Source organism: Pagrus pagrus (assembly GCF_965226575.1).
Source record: "Pagrus pagrus genome assembly, chromosome: 10".
In the NCBI taxonomy this organism is placed as follows: domain Eukaryota; kingdom Metazoa; phylum Chordata; class Actinopteri; order Spariformes; family Sparidae; genus Pagrus; species Pagrus pagrus.
Window position 1 is genome coordinate 3,049,846 of NC_140194.1, and position 16,412 is coordinate 3,066,257.

The 16,412-nt window shown below is 39.6% G+C and overlaps 2 protein-coding genes across 2 annotated transcripts; both read right to left on the reverse strand.

Moving 5' to 3' along the window:
• Positions 1–1,042: 1,042 nt before the first annotated feature.
• On the reverse strand, positions 1,043–16,212 carry LOC311263197 (uncharacterized protein; the record flags this gene model as incomplete). Its single annotated transcript, XM_084363117.1, has 4 exons — positions 16,140–16,212; positions 13,861–15,494; positions 10,440–10,479; positions 1,043–2,695 (listed from the first exon to the last, which is right to left on the reverse strand). The coding sequence occupies exons 2-4, from the start codon at positions 15,483–15,485 to the stop codon at positions 1,043–1,045; spliced, it is 3,318 nt and encodes a 1,105-aa protein (XP_084219243.1). The 5' UTR covers positions 15,486–15,494; positions 16,140–16,212.
• Positions 7,834–10,927, reverse strand: LOC311263874 (E3 ubiquitin-protein ligase TRIM21-like). The gene is made up of 2 exons (XM_084364218.1): positions 10,760–10,927; positions 7,834–9,658 (listed from the first exon to the last, which is right to left on the reverse strand). The coding sequence occupies exon 2, from the start codon at positions 9,647–9,649 to the stop codon at positions 8,159–8,161; it is 1,491 nt and encodes a 496-aa protein (XP_084220344.1). The 5' UTR covers positions 9,650–9,658; positions 10,760–10,927; the 3' UTR covers positions 7,834–8,158.
• Positions 16,213–16,412: the final 200 nt, after the last annotated feature.

The following is a 16,412-nucleotide window of genomic DNA, read 5'->3' on the forward strand; positions in this document are numbered from 1 at the left end:
TACAAGTTAACTCAACAACAATGATTTGAGTTTATGTCTTGTTTAATGTAAAATGTGAATCTGCAAACAGCAAATCCAGATGTTAGACAGATGTAGTGGAGTAAAGACTACAATATTTCCTCTCACAGTGGTGGAAAAGTAAACCAGCCTCAGCTGTACACTGTAGAATCTCACTTAAAAAATAAAAAATAAAAGTAGTTAAAGTACAATATTTCTAGAGTAAAAGTCCTCTTAAGTGGAAGTTGCTGATTTTAGAATGAGTTCAAAAAATGCAAAACATACAAGAACTTGTGACTGACATCAGATAGAGTACTTGTACCAATTAGATTTCATTGTTCTCCTGCCTTCATGTAATCTGCTTCAGCATCAGACTGTGTAGGTCTTTATTAAGAGCAGGTCCTCATGTGGCCACAGGCTGCAGTTTGTTATGAGCTCCACTAGAGGGCGACCTCACATCTCACTTATTCTCTACAAACCAGTTGGACAGGTTTAGTTCATATCCGCTGCTCAAACCTTCAATAACACAACATCATCTGTAACTACAACCTGTCTCTAATGTGATCTGATCTGAGAACAGCTGATGGTGTTTTTAATCACATGATTTGGTCGTCATTAGAAACATCAGCTGCTGAAAACAATGAAAAACACATTTCTGATTAAGGCAGAAAAACATCTTTATTTTACTTTCATCACTTTAGAAACAAAATGAGAGAAAATTAAATTACATTTGTCTTATCCATAAAATGTTCTTTAGCAATTTGTGCCAGTCTGCAACACTTCTTATATATACAATGATCAGACCATGAAAAGGTTTGAATTTGGCACTCAAATATTTGAGGAACAGAAAATGCTTCTTATTTTTGAATACTTTGTTTCTGGTGATTTAACAGTTCTTAGAAAAAACAAACTACATGGAAAAGGGAGAAAAAATGCTGCATCAGAATCTGAAAAAACAACAATGTACAAACCAAATATAATCAGTAAATATACATTTAATACATTAAATGATGTGAATCTTTCTGTAGAAAATCAAATGTTTGTTCTACTCAGTGTGATTGACAGGAGAGATGATCAGAGGGGCAGAGTTTTTACCACCATCATTAAAACATGGACTGAAGTATGGGTAGAGTTTCTGAGTGAAGCAGCAGCCAGTAAAGGAGTAGATAAGAGCTGCAGCATCAACGTCATAAAAGGAGACCAGACCCTCCTCATAATCCACAAACACCCCCACCTTCTCAGCCTGACACTTCAGAGAGAGACGGACTGAAGGGTCAGCAAGAGCTTTGTACTCATTTTCATTTCTCAGCCATATCGTCCAGTAACCATCCTGAGGAGACAGTGTGATTCCTCCCTTCCTGTTGATCGACTCTCTGGCCACTCCTAAATTCCACTTAGTCTTCTCTTTAACTTGAACCTCAAAATAAAATCTTCCTGAAGAGAAACTCTGCTTTGCTAAGACATAAACACAATAATCAAATCTCTCCTGGTTGTCTGGGAGATTCCTCTTTATATCACCATGTTTAACTTGTTTTGCATCATCAGACAGGATGAGTTTCAGTTGTGCTGTATCGGGATCGAGTGTCACATCCACTGCATACTGCTGGACCCTCTTCAGCTCGGCCTCGAACAGCTTCTTCATCTGTTTACTGAGCGTCTCCTCCAGCTGATTCACAGCTCTCACCACAGTCCCCTCATATGAAGGTGGACGGACGCTGATTCCTGTCCAGTCCTTGGTGGGTGGAGCAACATTCAGTGATGGGAAGCTTTGGAGGAGGTGGAGGTGGTCTTCAGACAGTGAGAGCTGCTCCACCTCAGAGCTTCTCTTCTCCAGCTCAGAGATTTCCTGTTCCAGCTCTCTGATGAAGCCTTCAGCCTGTTTCTCTGTCTCTCTCTGCTTCTCTTTGATCGTGTTGATGAGCTCGGCCTGGCTTCTCTCAACAGACTCCTTCAGAGCGCTGAAGACCTGAACACCAGCTGCTATCTCTCTGTCTGCATCTTTCTTACAGAGCTCCACTGAGCGTTTCATCTCCTGAAGCTTCAATCCTGTCTTCTCGATCAGCTGCTGAATTTCATTGTCTGTCTTCCCCAGCTCAGCCATCTTTCCTTCATATTCTTCTTTTAGAGGAACAAACTCATGTGTCTTGTGGTCTAAAACAGTGCAGAGCACGCAGACACACATCTGGTCGGTCTTACAGAACAGCTCTAGCAGTTTATCGTGCTTCATACACATCCTGCCTTCCAGGTTCTCCACAGGGTCGATCAGCTGATGTCTTTTCAGCTGTTTAGCTGTCAGATGAGGCTCCAGGTGAGCCTCACAGTAGGAGGCCAGACACACCAGGCAGGACTTCAGGGCCTTCAGTTTGGTTCCAGTGCAGACCTCACAGGGAACTTCTCCTGGTTTGGAAACTTGTTGCTCTGAGCTGCTGCTGCTGGCTTTCTGTTGAGCTGACTGTCTGAACTGAGCAGCCATCTCAGAGATGAACGTGTTGACCTCCAGTTCAGGTCTGATGTTGAAAATCTTTTTACAGTTGGGACATTCGTACGGGACATTAACACTCCAGTGTTTAGAGATGCAGGTTTTACAGAAGTTGTGTCCACATGGTATGGCGACTGGATCAGTGAACACATCCAGACAGATGGAGCACAGAAACTGATCTTCAGTCAGCAGACAGCTGGCAGCAGACATGTTTGCAGTCTGAGGACAAAAAGTGAGAAAAAGAAAACTGTAATTAGATATCTCTTGATTAAGTCTTTCATAAACTATTTCTCCTATACTATACAGTGAGTAATGTTAAGTTCTGTTGTACTCCACCCAACTGAGGTACAATGTTACTCAGAAGTTGGTGCGACTGAAATAAGCACTGCGATTGTCATTGAGTTTTCGGTCGGCATGTGTATTTAACCTCCATACGTTCATGGAACAAAAGTAGATACATTAAGACAAGCTAAAGACAGAAAATACAGAAACAGAGAGAAGGAGGAGGAGGTGTTATTGTGGATGCTAATATTGATGTAAATACAGTCAAAGTCACACTTCAACATTTTTTTCATGGTCAAGTTTCAATTCAAATGTAAGAACACAAACCAAATTGTGGGAGAAAATTATAAAGGTCCAGAACATTTTGTCTTTTAAGATAAGATGTCGTATGTACCCCATTTAGACGTCAGGCCCGATATGGTATGGGCGAGGGCATAGTGAAATCTGCTCTATGAATTTATATCTCTCATGTTCTTTGCAAACTTAGTGATTCAGAGCTGTCGAAATATGTCTACAGAACAGATCCCCAAAAAACGGAAGCTGACTGTTTGTGTTAGATTGATGGCCATCCTACGAGTTATCTATGGTAGCAGACTTACTGTCTTCTACCCATTTTCTTTCTATTCCTCACTAGGCCAGAGGTGAGAACTTCTGCAGTATCTTTTCCCTTCTTTGTTGTTAAACAGATGCTTTCTGAACTGTAGATATAATCTGAACATCGGAGACACTTGACAGGATTAACATGACATCGCACTGAGCAGACAGATGTGCTGGTAATTTCTTCCTCCTTGCACATTTGTATAAATTACTTCAACGTAAGTCATCGGTGTCTCTGAGCCTTCTTCATCTCTCCTGAATGGTCAAAGGAGCTGAAATTCCACAACACAAATCTCTTCATCCATTATTTTGTTTGCATTACAGTGATCATACATTGTTTATTTAATAACAGCTTAATTGCTCAATTATTATTTGTTAAAATTGTTTTTCAATTATTTATAGTTATATTTGAGCCCTGAGAGGAACTTCCCGTCTGAGTAGAGCTCAGGTTTTGTGTTAATACAGATTTCTGAAACACAGTGAATATTATCAGCTGTACAAAGGCACACAGCATGTAGCTGCAGACACATCAAAGCAGCGAGGACAGGGTGATAAGTTCAAGGTTTCTTACTTACGTGTTAAACAGTTATATAGGTTGTAAAACAGCCATTTTGTGCCTTTTATAGGCAATAAAAGACACTGTCAGATAAAATCAGACACTGTTTGGAGAATCCAAAGGTCATCTGAGCTAGGCTAGTTGGCCTCTAGCAGACTTGTTGATATATGTTTGTCGTTGTTATGGTTGGATTTAGCTGCGGCCCTTTACAGTAAATGTATGTGGTATAACAAACTGAAGTACTAAGATGTTGGGGCATCAAGACTGATGTTTCAATTTTCAGAGACAGATCGGTAAAAGTGGGTAAATTAGTTCAAGCTAAAGCTAGCTGTGACTGTACTCTATCTAAATGTATCCAGAGTTCAGTCACTGTGGTTTGATTTTGACCTGTTTTGTAGTTCTGACAAAATGTACATGTTGAAAATTGTACATTTTGATGGCATTAAAAAAGGTAATACAGGTGTAACAAAGTCTGATACTGGTTTTAACTCAATTCAACCAAATATTTCTGCAGTTTGTCTTTGTGTGGCCGTGTACTCACCAGTGTTTGTCAGAGATTCTGCAGTTTTGTTGAAGAAAACCAGATGGATTCAGTTTAAGTTTTCTTCAGAGAGAAACACAGACTCGTCTTGACTGCAGCTCTACTTTAATTTGAGGACATGCTTCATTCATTTTTTTTTTATCTCAGTTGCTCCTCCTCTCAGTGCAGCTCTGTGGTTTTATTGCCTTATTGCAAAATACCTTGACACAGATTTGAAACAAGTTGACATTTGACTTTTTGTTTAGTCCTCTGTTTTCTACAATGGAAGTATACAGCAGACAAAAGACCATTATAATTGAAAATATACAAAAAAAAAATAGGTGAGTGGAAGATATTCAAGAACATACTGACAGATTTCTAACTATCACATTTGCAGGAGAAAAAAGTGAAGAAAAACTGAGATGGAAAAGTTTTGTCACAGGGCCACGAGCAGGCTTCTCTGTGATATCGAGGTTAAAACACTTCTTTCAAAGAGTCTTTACTGAAAAATAAAATTGTGTATGTTATACAAAGCTCCTCCATTAGAGAGAGTAGTCGGCCTTAATTGATTTCCACCTCTGAGAAAATCCACCGTGTGTTTAAGAAAACACAGGGGATAGATTCATAATTATCACTTTTGTTTTTATGCATGAAATTTTAAAATCTTGAACCGTATACACTTAAAGTGATTAAGAATTTAATTATTTAACTTCTACATTCATGTCAATTGTTTCAGTATCAGACTGGTGATACAGTCATTTATGAAGAGCGCTGCTGTGAATTTATTGCAGTGTGTGTTAATGATGTGTGTCTGTGTCTGTTTATTCTTGTTATTTTTACTGTGAATATTGTAGCTGAGATCAGGTCCTTACATTGTAAACTATGAAGTCCTGCCTGTTGCTGTCTTATTCATTTTTCATTGTTGGAGGATTTTACAGGTGAAAACTTCAAACTTGCTTTCGAGGCTCGAGTTGAGTCAAGTCTTCGTGGAGTTCAGTCTGGAGTCCTCTTGTTTTTACATCACTAAGACGTGTGTGTTAAAAGGTGAAAACATCTCAGACTGGGCAGAGTCAGCTGCTTACATATTAGACATAGATCATCTATATGTGTTGGAAAGGCTGGCAGTGACACCTAGTGGACCAAAACAGGAGTTGCACAGAAACAGTGTTTTCTCACTCAGTCACTGCAGCAACAGAAGAGGAGTGGATGGTCCATTGACATTTTTTTTGTTTATTGTTGTGTGTTCATGAAAACATTGTGCTGAAGTTTTCCTCATTGAGAACATATTCTGTTTGTGGTGCAGTTTATTGCATTAACCATATTTTCCAATTTATTTTAAAGAGCCAGAAAGTTCATTTCGCAACATTTACTTCTGTTCTGAATTCCCGGAATCCTCAAAGACTCTTATAACCATTCTGTCTGCTGCACTGCAAAAACTATTTTAACCTGAAAATGTAATCATCAGATACAAGATATCAGTATATAATGAAAGATATTGGTCATATTTTGTAGAAAGCAACACGTTGATATTTTTACTTTGTTTTATAAAAAAAATCAAAGACATATGTCATTTCTGGTAACATGGAAGAAACAGTTACAAAATGAGAAAAACAACTGAGTTGAGTGGTAGATGTACAAAAACATATTTACATCAGCAGGCTGTAACACTCCTTTTATAGACCCCACAACGATCCCACCATCAGTCTGAACTTGATCTTTAACCTTTCCACATGTCAGCAGCCTGTATTTGTTCTTACTCACTTGGGTCAAGATAAGTACAACAAATAAAGTCTGTGTAATATTGATAGTCAAATTTAACCTAAGACCCCCTATTAATATTGCATGAAACACTACATATGGTGCCCCGTGTGAGGCAGTGTACTGTTGGCAATCATTCATAATTGTGCAATATTAATTTCAGCATAATTTGGCCAGTGCTAAATTTTGAGATTCACATCTTGAACCTTTTAGCCAAAAGTCTTAACATTTGACACCACTAGTCTACTACAGAAGTAGACGTTGATTTCTACTTATAAACAGTTGCATGGTGGTGAGAATTGATTTATCAATCAAATTTAACCCATTTGATTAACCAAAATCTTTTAGCTAATTGAGACATTTGCTTTTGCCGCTATTGATTCAAGTTGAAAGTGCTCTGTAGAAATTGTAAGAATTTCAGTTCAGCATTTGAATATCCAGTGCTGTGTGTCACAATGGAAAATTGACTGATGCTGATGTTTCTGTTTCAGCTGGCCTTAGATCTGAAATACTTCTTTAATAATATTGTGAACATTAAATGCACCATGCTGTCAGTGTGGATTGGAAAGCTTACATGTTCAGGTTTTGGGGTGATGTCATCAGACAACATGATGGATTACATGATGTCACTTTATGGGTGGAGAATTTTAGATTAAGTACAAAATGCATGTAATATTAGCTAACATAAAAATAGCAAACAGCAAATCCAGATGAAGTGGAGTAAAAAGTACAATATTTCCTCTCACAGTGATGGAAAAGTAAAACAACCAGCAGAAACAGAAATGTATGGCAAGTTTTGTGCTTTTGTATGTAAGTAAATGTACTTAGTTACTTCCTGTCTCTGACTGTAACATGTCAGTGTGTAACTGTTTCAAACACTATACAGTTTGTGATCCATCACAGCAACTAATCCCTCTGCACTTCACTGCTGTTCTCCAAAGTGTTGAGCAGCTCTTCTCTGTCTGAAACGTTTCTCACAGATTACATTAGAGGGAGGAAAATAAGAGTTTTGACCTGAGATGGAGAAACTACTGATTGGACCACAGCTGTACACTGTAGATTCTTACTTTTTAAGAAAAGCAGTTAAAGTACAATATTTCTAGAGTAAAAGTCTTCTTAAGTGGAAGTTGCTGATCTTAGAATGAGCTCACTCAAAAAATGCAAAACAAACAAGAACTTGTCACTGACATCAGACAGAGTACTTGTACCAGTTAGATTTCATTGTTCTCCTGCCTTCATGTAATCTGCTTCAGCATCAGACTGTGTAGGTCTTTATTAAGAGCAGGTCCTCATGTGGCCACAGGCTGCAGTTTGTTATGATCTCCACTAGAGGGCGACCTCACATCTAACTTATTCTCTACAAACCAGTTGGACAGGTTAAGTTCATATCAGCTGCTCAAACCTTCAATAACACAACATCATCTTACACTACAACCTCTCTCAAATGTGATCTGATCTGAGAACAGCTGATGGTGTTTTTAATCACATGATTTGGTCGTCATTAGAAACATCAGCTGCTGAAAACAATGAAAGACACATTTCTGATTAAGGCAGAAAAACATCTTTATTCTACTTTTCATCACTTTAAAAACAAAATGAAAGAAAATTAAATGACATTTGTCTTATCCATAAAATGTTCTTCAGCAATGTGTGTCAGTATGCAACACTTCTTGTATATACAATGCTCAGACCATTAAAGGTTTGAATTTGGCACCCAAATATTTAAGGAACAAGAAAAGTCTTCTTATTTTTAAATAGTTTGTTTCAAATGATTTAATAGTTCTTAGAAATATAAAGTTCATTGCATCATATCAATCAGAGTGATACTGTGACACATTAAACAAAGACGGAGAAAAATGCTTCATCAGAATCTAAAAAAACAACAATGTACAAACCAAATATAATCAGTAAATATACATTTATTACATTAAATGATGTGACTCTTTCTGTAGAAAATCAAATGTTTGTTCTACTCTATGTGATTGACAGGAGAGATGATCAGAGGGGCAGAGTTTTTACCACCATCATTAAAACATGGACTGAAGTATGGGTAGAGTTTCTGAGTGAAGCAGCAGCCAGTAAAGGAGTAGATAAGAGCTGCAGCATCAACGTCATAAAAGGAGACCAGACCCTCCTCATAATCCACAAACACCCCCACCTTCTCAGGCTGACACTTCAGAGAGAGACGGACTGGAGGGTCAGCCCCAGCTTTAAACTCATTTTTATTCCTCAAACCTATCATCCAGTAACCATTCTGAGGAGACAGTTTGATTTGTCCCTTCCTGTTGATCGACTCTCTGGCCACTCCTAAATCCCACTTAGTCTTCTCTTTAACTTGAACCTCATAATAAAATCTTCCTAAAGAGAAGCTCTGCTCTGCTAAGACACAGACACATTCATCAAATCTCTCTGGGTTGTCTGGGAGATTCTTCCTTACATCAACATGTTTTACTTGTTTTCCATCATCAGACAGGATGAGCCAAGGCTGTGCTGTATCAGGATCGAGTGTCACATCCACTGCATACTGCTGGACCCTTTTCAGCTCAGGCAGCTTCTTCATCTGTTTACTGAGCGTCTCCTCCAGCTGATTCACAGCTCTCCTCACAGTCCCCTCATATGAAGGTGGATGGATGCTGACTCCTGTCCAGTCCTTGGTGGGTGGAGCAGCGTTCAGTGATGGGAGTCTTTGGAAGACGGGGGGGAAGTCTCTCTTTAGAACTTGAGAGCTTCTCTGAACATGAACACCAGCTGCTATCTCTCTGTCTGCATCTTTCTCACTGAGCTCCACTGAGCGCTTCATCTCCTGAAGCTTCAGTCGTCTCTTCTGGATCATCTGCTGAATTTCAACGTCTGTCTTCCCCAGCTCGGCCTTCTTTCCTTCATATTCTTCTTTCAGAGGAACAACATCATGTGTCTTGTGGTCTAAAACAGTGCAGAGCATGCAGACACACATCTGGTCGGTCTTACAGAACAGCTCCAGCAGTTTATCGTGCTTCGTACACATCCTGCCTTCCAGGTTCTCCACAGGGTCGATCAGCTGATGTCTTTTCAGCTGCTTAGCTGTCAGATGAGGCTCCAGGTGAGTCTCACAGTAGGAGGCCAGACACACCAGGCAGGACTTCAGGGCCTTCAGTTTGGTTCCAGTGCAGATGTCACAGGGAACTTCTCCTGGTTTGGAAACTTGTTGCTTTGAGCTGCTGCTGCTGGCTTTCTGTTGAGCCGACTGTCTGAACTGAGCAGCCATCTCAGAGATGAACGTGTTGACCTTCAGCTCAGGTCTGGTGTTGAAAATCTTTTTACAGTTGGGACACTGACACTTGACATTTTTATCCCAGTGTATAGTGATGCAGGTTTTACAGAAGTTGTGTCCACATGGTATGGCGACTGGATCAGTGAACACATCCAGACAGATGGAGCACAGAAACTGATCTTCAGTCAGCAGACAGCTGGCAGCAGACATGTTTACAGTCTAAGGATGAAAGTTTGCAAAAGAAAACTGTAATTAGATATCTCTTGATTAAGTGTCCAATAAACTATTTCTCCTGGAATACAAGGAGTCAAAATGAGTACTGTTGGATTAAAATGTGACCTGGATACACCTCTGAGTGGAATTTCCTGTCTTTGTCTTTCTCAGCTTTTGTGTACAAAGGCACAGAGCAGAAACAGGAAAGATTAAAGGACAGGGTTATAAGTTCGAGGCTTCTTACTAAAGTGTTTAACAGCTACATATTTAAAAAAAAAAAAAAATCAATTTTGTACCTTTTACACACAATAAAAGCAGGGCCGTAGCCAGGATTTTTGAAATACCGAGGTCAACATTCGGCAGGTTTCTTTGATTCTTGATGCTTTGGCAACATAGTTCTCGTAACATTCATGCCAATAAAGCGAATTTGAATTTGAGACAGAGAGAGAACGAGAGAGAGAAAGAGAGAGAACGAGAGAGAGAGTGGAGATCCTGCTCAGGCTTCTTAGCATCTCTATTGGCTCTCTGTTGCATCTGTAGGCTCGTTCGCTATTTTTCTCATTCTCTCAGCTTATTACAATTCTCACCTTTCCTCCTCTTTGCCTGATCATCCTCTGCCTTTCTTGCTGCAACAAATGATAACTTGGGTTGATGCAGCCTCTTCTCACCACCACGCTGCATCTTTGCTCCGATTCATTTAATTGCCGTTCTAAAAATAGACCTGCAGTGACGTCGCGACCGTGTTTACTTTCGGTTTTAATGAAACGAAACTTAAGGGAAAAAGTACCGAGGACTTGACCTCGGTGTCCTCAATGGTGACTACGGCCCTGAATAAAAGACACTGTCAGATAACATCAGACTCTGCTCTGAACTAGGCTAGTTAGCCTTTAGCAGACTAGTTTATCTGTGTTTGTGTTTGTTATGGTTGGATTGAGCTGCTGTGCTTTAGTAAAGGTAAGTGGTATAACAAACTCAATTAATATCAGGTATCAGGCATGATGTTTTATATCAGGAGATGGTACATTGATATTACAAACTCTGATACTGGTTTTAACTCAATGCTACCAAATATTTCTGCAGTTTGTCTTTGTGTGGCCGTGTACTCACCAGTGTTTGTCAGAGATTCTGCTGCTGTTTTGTCGAAAACCAGATGGATCCAGTTGAAGTTTTCTTCAGAGAGAAACAGACTCGTCTCGACTGCAGCTCTACTTAAATTTGAGGAAATGCTTCATTCATTTGTTTTTATATCTCTCAGTTGCTCCTCCTCTCAGTGCAGCTCTGTGGTTTTAATGCACTTATCATTTTCATCCAAGTGTACAGTGATGCAGGTTTTACAGAAGTTGTGTCCACATGGTGTGCTGACTGGATCAGTGAACACACCCTGAAAGACAGAGCACAGAACCTTATCTTCAGTCAGCAGACAGCTGACATGTTTACAGTCTGAGGATGAAAAGTGAGAAAAACAAAACTCTAATTAGATATCTTTTGATTAAGTGTTCAATAAACTATCACTAGTGAATTATATAGGAGAGTCATGATGAGCTCTGACAGGTAAAAATGTGCCCTGGATACACCTCTGAGTGGAACTTCCTGTCTGAGTAGAGCTCAGCTTTTGTGTACAAAGTTAAAAGGACAGGGTTATAAGTTTGAGTTCTTACTTAAGTGTTTAACAGCTATATATTTTGTAAAACAGCACTTTGAAGTTTGAAAACTTGAAGTTTTTATCTCTCAGTTGCTCCTCCTCTCAGTGCAGCTCTGTGGTTTTATTGCCTTATTGTAAAATACCTTGACACAGATTCGAAACAAGCTGACTTTTAGTTTATTCCTCTTTTTTCTACAATGGAAGTTTACAGCAGCCAAAAGAACATATATTTACAAATATACAACATAAGTAAAAAAGGGGTGAGTGGAAGATATTCAAGAACATACTGACAGATTTTAACTAGCACATTTACAGGTGAAAAAAGTGAAGAAAAACTGAGATGGAAAAGTTTTGTCACAGGGCCACGAGCAGGCTTCTCTGTGATTTTGAGGTTAAAATACTTATTTCAAAGAGTCTTTAGTGAAAAATAATAAATAATAATAATAAAATTGTGTATTTTATACAAAGCTCCTCCATTAGAGAGAGTAGTCGGCCTTAATTGATTTCCACCACTGGGAAAATCCTCAGTGTGTCCAAGAAAACACAGAGGATTTATAATTATCACTTTTATTTCTATGCATGAACTTTAAAATCTTGAAACGTAAACATTTCAGGTGATTAACAGTTTAATTATTAAACTCCTGCATTCATGTAATTTCTTTCTGAATCAGACTGGTGAACCAGTCATTTATGAAGAGGGCTGCTGTGAATTTATTGCAGTGTGTGTTAATGGTGTGTCTGTGTCAGTGTTTATTCTTGTTATTTTTACTGTGAATATTGTAGCTGAGATCAGGTCCTTTCATTGTAAACTATGAAGTCCTGCCTGTCGCTGTCTTCTTCATTTCTCATTGTTGGAGGATTTTACAGGTGAAAACTTCAAACTTGCTTTCGAGGCTCAAGTTGAGTCAAGTCTTCGTGGAGTTCAGTCTGGAGTCCTCTTGTTTTTACATCACTAAGACGTGTGTGTTAAAAGGTGAAAACATCTCAGACTGGGCAGAGTCAGCTGCTCACATATTAGTCATAGATCATCTATATGTGTTGGAAAGGCTGGCAGTGACACCTAGTGGACCAAAACAGGAGTTGCACAGAAACAGTGTTTTCTCACTCAGTCACTGCAGCAACAGAAGAGGAGTGGATGGTTCATGGACAGGTTTTTGTTTATTGTTGTGTGTTCATGAAAACATTGTGCTGAAGTTTTCCTCAGTGAGAACATATTGTGTTTGTTGTGCAGTTTATTGCACCATTTTACTGTTCATTGTTTGTGGTTAATCATCACGATGCAGCAGCTGATTAGCAGACCCACTTTGTGAGCCTCGTGTTGGAGCCAGTTTCTGTCGATCATCAGCTGCATAAGTGACATTTTTTTGTAATTTAGCTCCTGTGTTGCTTTAAAGTTCATATTTTGAGCTTTGTGATCATTAGTCAACATTATACTGAATGTTTATTGTCTCATGTGTCACCCTAACATTCAAGTAACAGAACTAAGAATCTCATTTTCCAATTAATTTTAGGGACCCAAATGTTACAATTTGTGGTAAAAAGGTGAGGACCCAAATACAAAACACCGGGGAGGCAGGCAGGATTAAGAACAAAAGACGAGCTTTATTTCACAAAAAGCTGAGTAAACCAAAAACCGAGATTTCAAAAAAACCCAAGAGGCGTAAATCCCAAAAATACAAAGTAGAAACACAAAAGCTAAAACAAAGTATCAACCAAGAGGAGCAAAGTACAACTCAGGAGAAACAAGAGGAACAAAAAAAACAGAAACATGACACGGGAAGATAGTGGAAGACACGGGAACGGGTTCAGAGGAAACACAGGACGAACTGACAAAGACATCAGAGAGCACACAGACTATATACACACAGTGCTGACTGACAAACAAGACACAGCTGAACACAGAAAAAGGGCAGGAAATTCACACAAAGGAGGAACTGAAGAGCAACACACGACACAAGAGGGCAAAACTTCAAAATAAGACAGGAAATCACAGAAACACAAACAGAATCATGAAACCAAAAAGTTCATTTCACAACATTTACTTCTGTTCTACTTTTATAGACCCCACAACGATCCACCATCATCTGACACTACAACCTCTCTCTAATGTGATCTGATCTGAGAACAGCTGATGGTGTTTTTAATCACATGATTTGGTCGTCATTAGAAACATCAGCTGCTGAAAACAATGAAAAACACATTTCTGATTAAGGCAGAAAAACATCTTTATTTTACTTTTCATCATTTTAAAAACAAAATGAGAGAAAATTAAATGACATTTGTCTTATTCATAAAATGCTCTTCAGCAATGTGTGCCAGTATGCAACACTTCTTATATATACAATGATCAGACCATGAAAAGGTTTGAATTTGGCACCCAAATATTTAAGTTTATTTCATCAAATCAATCAGAGTGATACTGTGACATATTAAACAAAGACGGAGAAAAATGCTTCATCAGAATCTGAAAAAACAACAATGTACAAACCAAATATAATCAGTAAATGTACATTTATTACATTAAATGATGTGAATATTTCTGTAGAAAATCAAATGTTTGTTCTACTCAGTGTGATTGACAGGAGAGATGATCAGAGGGGCAGAGTTTTTACCACCATCATTAAAACATGGACTGAAGAGTGGGTAAAGTTTCTGAGTGAAGCAGCAGCCAGTAAAGGAGTAGATAAGAGCTGCAGCATCAACGTCATAAAAGGAGACCAGACCCTCCTCATAATCCACAAACACCCCCACCTTCTCAGGCTGACACTTCAGGGAGAGACAGACTGGAGGGTCAGCCCCAGCTTTGTACTCATTTTTATTCCTCAAACCTATCATCCAGTAACCATTCTGAGGATTCAGTATGAATATTCCCTTCCTGTTGATCGACTCTCTGGCCACTCCTAAATCCCACCGAGTCTTCCCTTTAACCTGAACCTCATAATAAAATCTTCCTGAAGAGAAACTCTGCTTTGATAAGACATTGGCACAAGTATCAAATCTCTCTGGGTTGTCTGGGAGATTCTTCCTTACATCACCATGTTTAACTTGTTTTCCATCATCAGACAGGAGGAGATCAGACTGTGCTGTATCAGGATCAAGTGTCACATCCACTGCATACTGCTGGACCCTCTTCAGCTCGGCCTTCTTCATCTGTTTACTGAGCGTCTCCTCCAGCTGATTCACAGCTCTCCTCACAGTCCCCTCATATGAAGGTGGACGGACGCTGACTCCTGTCCAGTCCTTGGTGGGTGGAGCAGCGTTCAGTGATAGGAGGCTTTGCATGTTGGGGCGGAGGTCCTCGTTAGAACTTGAGAGCTCCTCCACCTCAGAGCTTCTCTTCTTCAGCTCAGAGATTTCCTGTTCCAGCTCACTGATGAAGCCTTCAGCCTGTTTCTCTGTCTCTCTCTGCTTCTCTTTGATGGTGTCGATGAGCTTGGCCTGGCTTCTCTCAATAGACTCCTTCAGAGCAGTGAATACCTGAACACCAGCTGCTATCTCTCTGTCTGCATCTTTCTTACTGAGCTCCACTGAGCGCTTCATTTCCTGAATCTTCAGTCGTCTCTTCTGGATCATCTGCTGAATTGTCTTCCCCAGCTCGGCCTTCTTTCCTTCATATTCTTCTTTCAGAGGAACAACATCATGTGTCTTGTGGTCTAAAGCAGAGCAGAGCATGCAGACACACATCTGGTCGGTCTTACAGAACAGCTCCAGCAGTTTATCGTGCTTCGTACACATCCTGCCTTCCAGGTTCTCCACAGGGTCGATCAGCTGATGTCTTTTCAGGCCTGACATTGTCAGATGAGGCTCCAGGTGAGTCTCACAGTAGGAGGCCAGACACACCAGGCAGGACTTCAGGGCCTTCAGTTTGGTTCCAGTGCAGACGTCACAGGGAACTTCTCCTGGTTTGGAAACTTGTTGCTCTGAGCTGCTGCTGCTGGCTTTCTGTTGAGCTGACTGTCTGAACTGAGCAGCCATCTCAGTGATTAAAGTATTGACCTTCAGGTCAGGTCTCATGTAGTAAATCTTTTTACAGTTGGGACACTCGTATGGGACATAAACATTCCAGTGTTCAGTGATGCAGGTTTTACAGAAGTTGTGTCCACATGGTGTGGTGACTGGATCAGTGAACACATCCTGACAGATGGAGCACAGAACCTGATCTTCAGTCAGCAGACAGCTGGCAGCAGACATGTTTACAGTCTGAGGATGAAAAGTGAGAAAAACAAAACTGTAATTAGATATCTCTTCATTAATTGTTCAATAAACTATTATTCCTGGAATATAAGCAGTCATGATGAGTTCTGTTGGGTAAAAATGTGCCCTGGATTCACCTCTGAGTGGAACTTCCTGTCTGAGTAGAGCCAAGCTTTTGTCTACAAAGGCACAGAGCAGAAACAGGAAAGTTGAAAGGACAGGGTTATAAGTTCAAGGCTTCTTACTTAAGTGTTTATTAGCTATATATTTTGTAAAACAGCAATTTTGTACCTTTTATACACAATAAAACACACTGTCAGGTAAAATTAGACACTGTCTTCAGAGCTGGGCAAGTTAGCTTTTAGCAGACTAGTTTATCTGTGTTTGTGTTTGTTATGGTTGGATTGAGCTGCTGTGCTTTACAGTGAATGTATGTGGTATAACAAATGGAAGTATGAAGATGTTGGGGTATCAAGACTGATGTTTCAATTTTCAGAGACAGATCGATAAAAGTTGGTAAATTAGCTTAAGCTAAAGCTAGCTGTGACGTATCCTATCTAACTGTATCCAGAGTTCAGTCACTGTTGTTTGATTTTGACCTGTTTTGTAATTCTTGCAAAATGTAGATGTTGAAATTGTCCGTGTACTCACCAGTGTTTGTCAGAGATTCTGCTGTTGTGTTGAAAAAGTTTTCTTCAGAGAGAAACAGAGAGACTCGTCTGGGCTGCAGCTCTATTTTAAATTTGAGGAAATGCTTCATTCATTTTTTTAAATCTTTCGGTTGCTCCTCCTATCACATTAACAGGAGAAAAAAGGAAAGAAAAACTGAGATGGAAAAGTTTGCAGTGTGTGTTAATGGTGTGTCTGTGTCAGTGTTTATTCTTGTTATTTTTACTGTGAATATTGTAGCTGAGATCAGGTCCT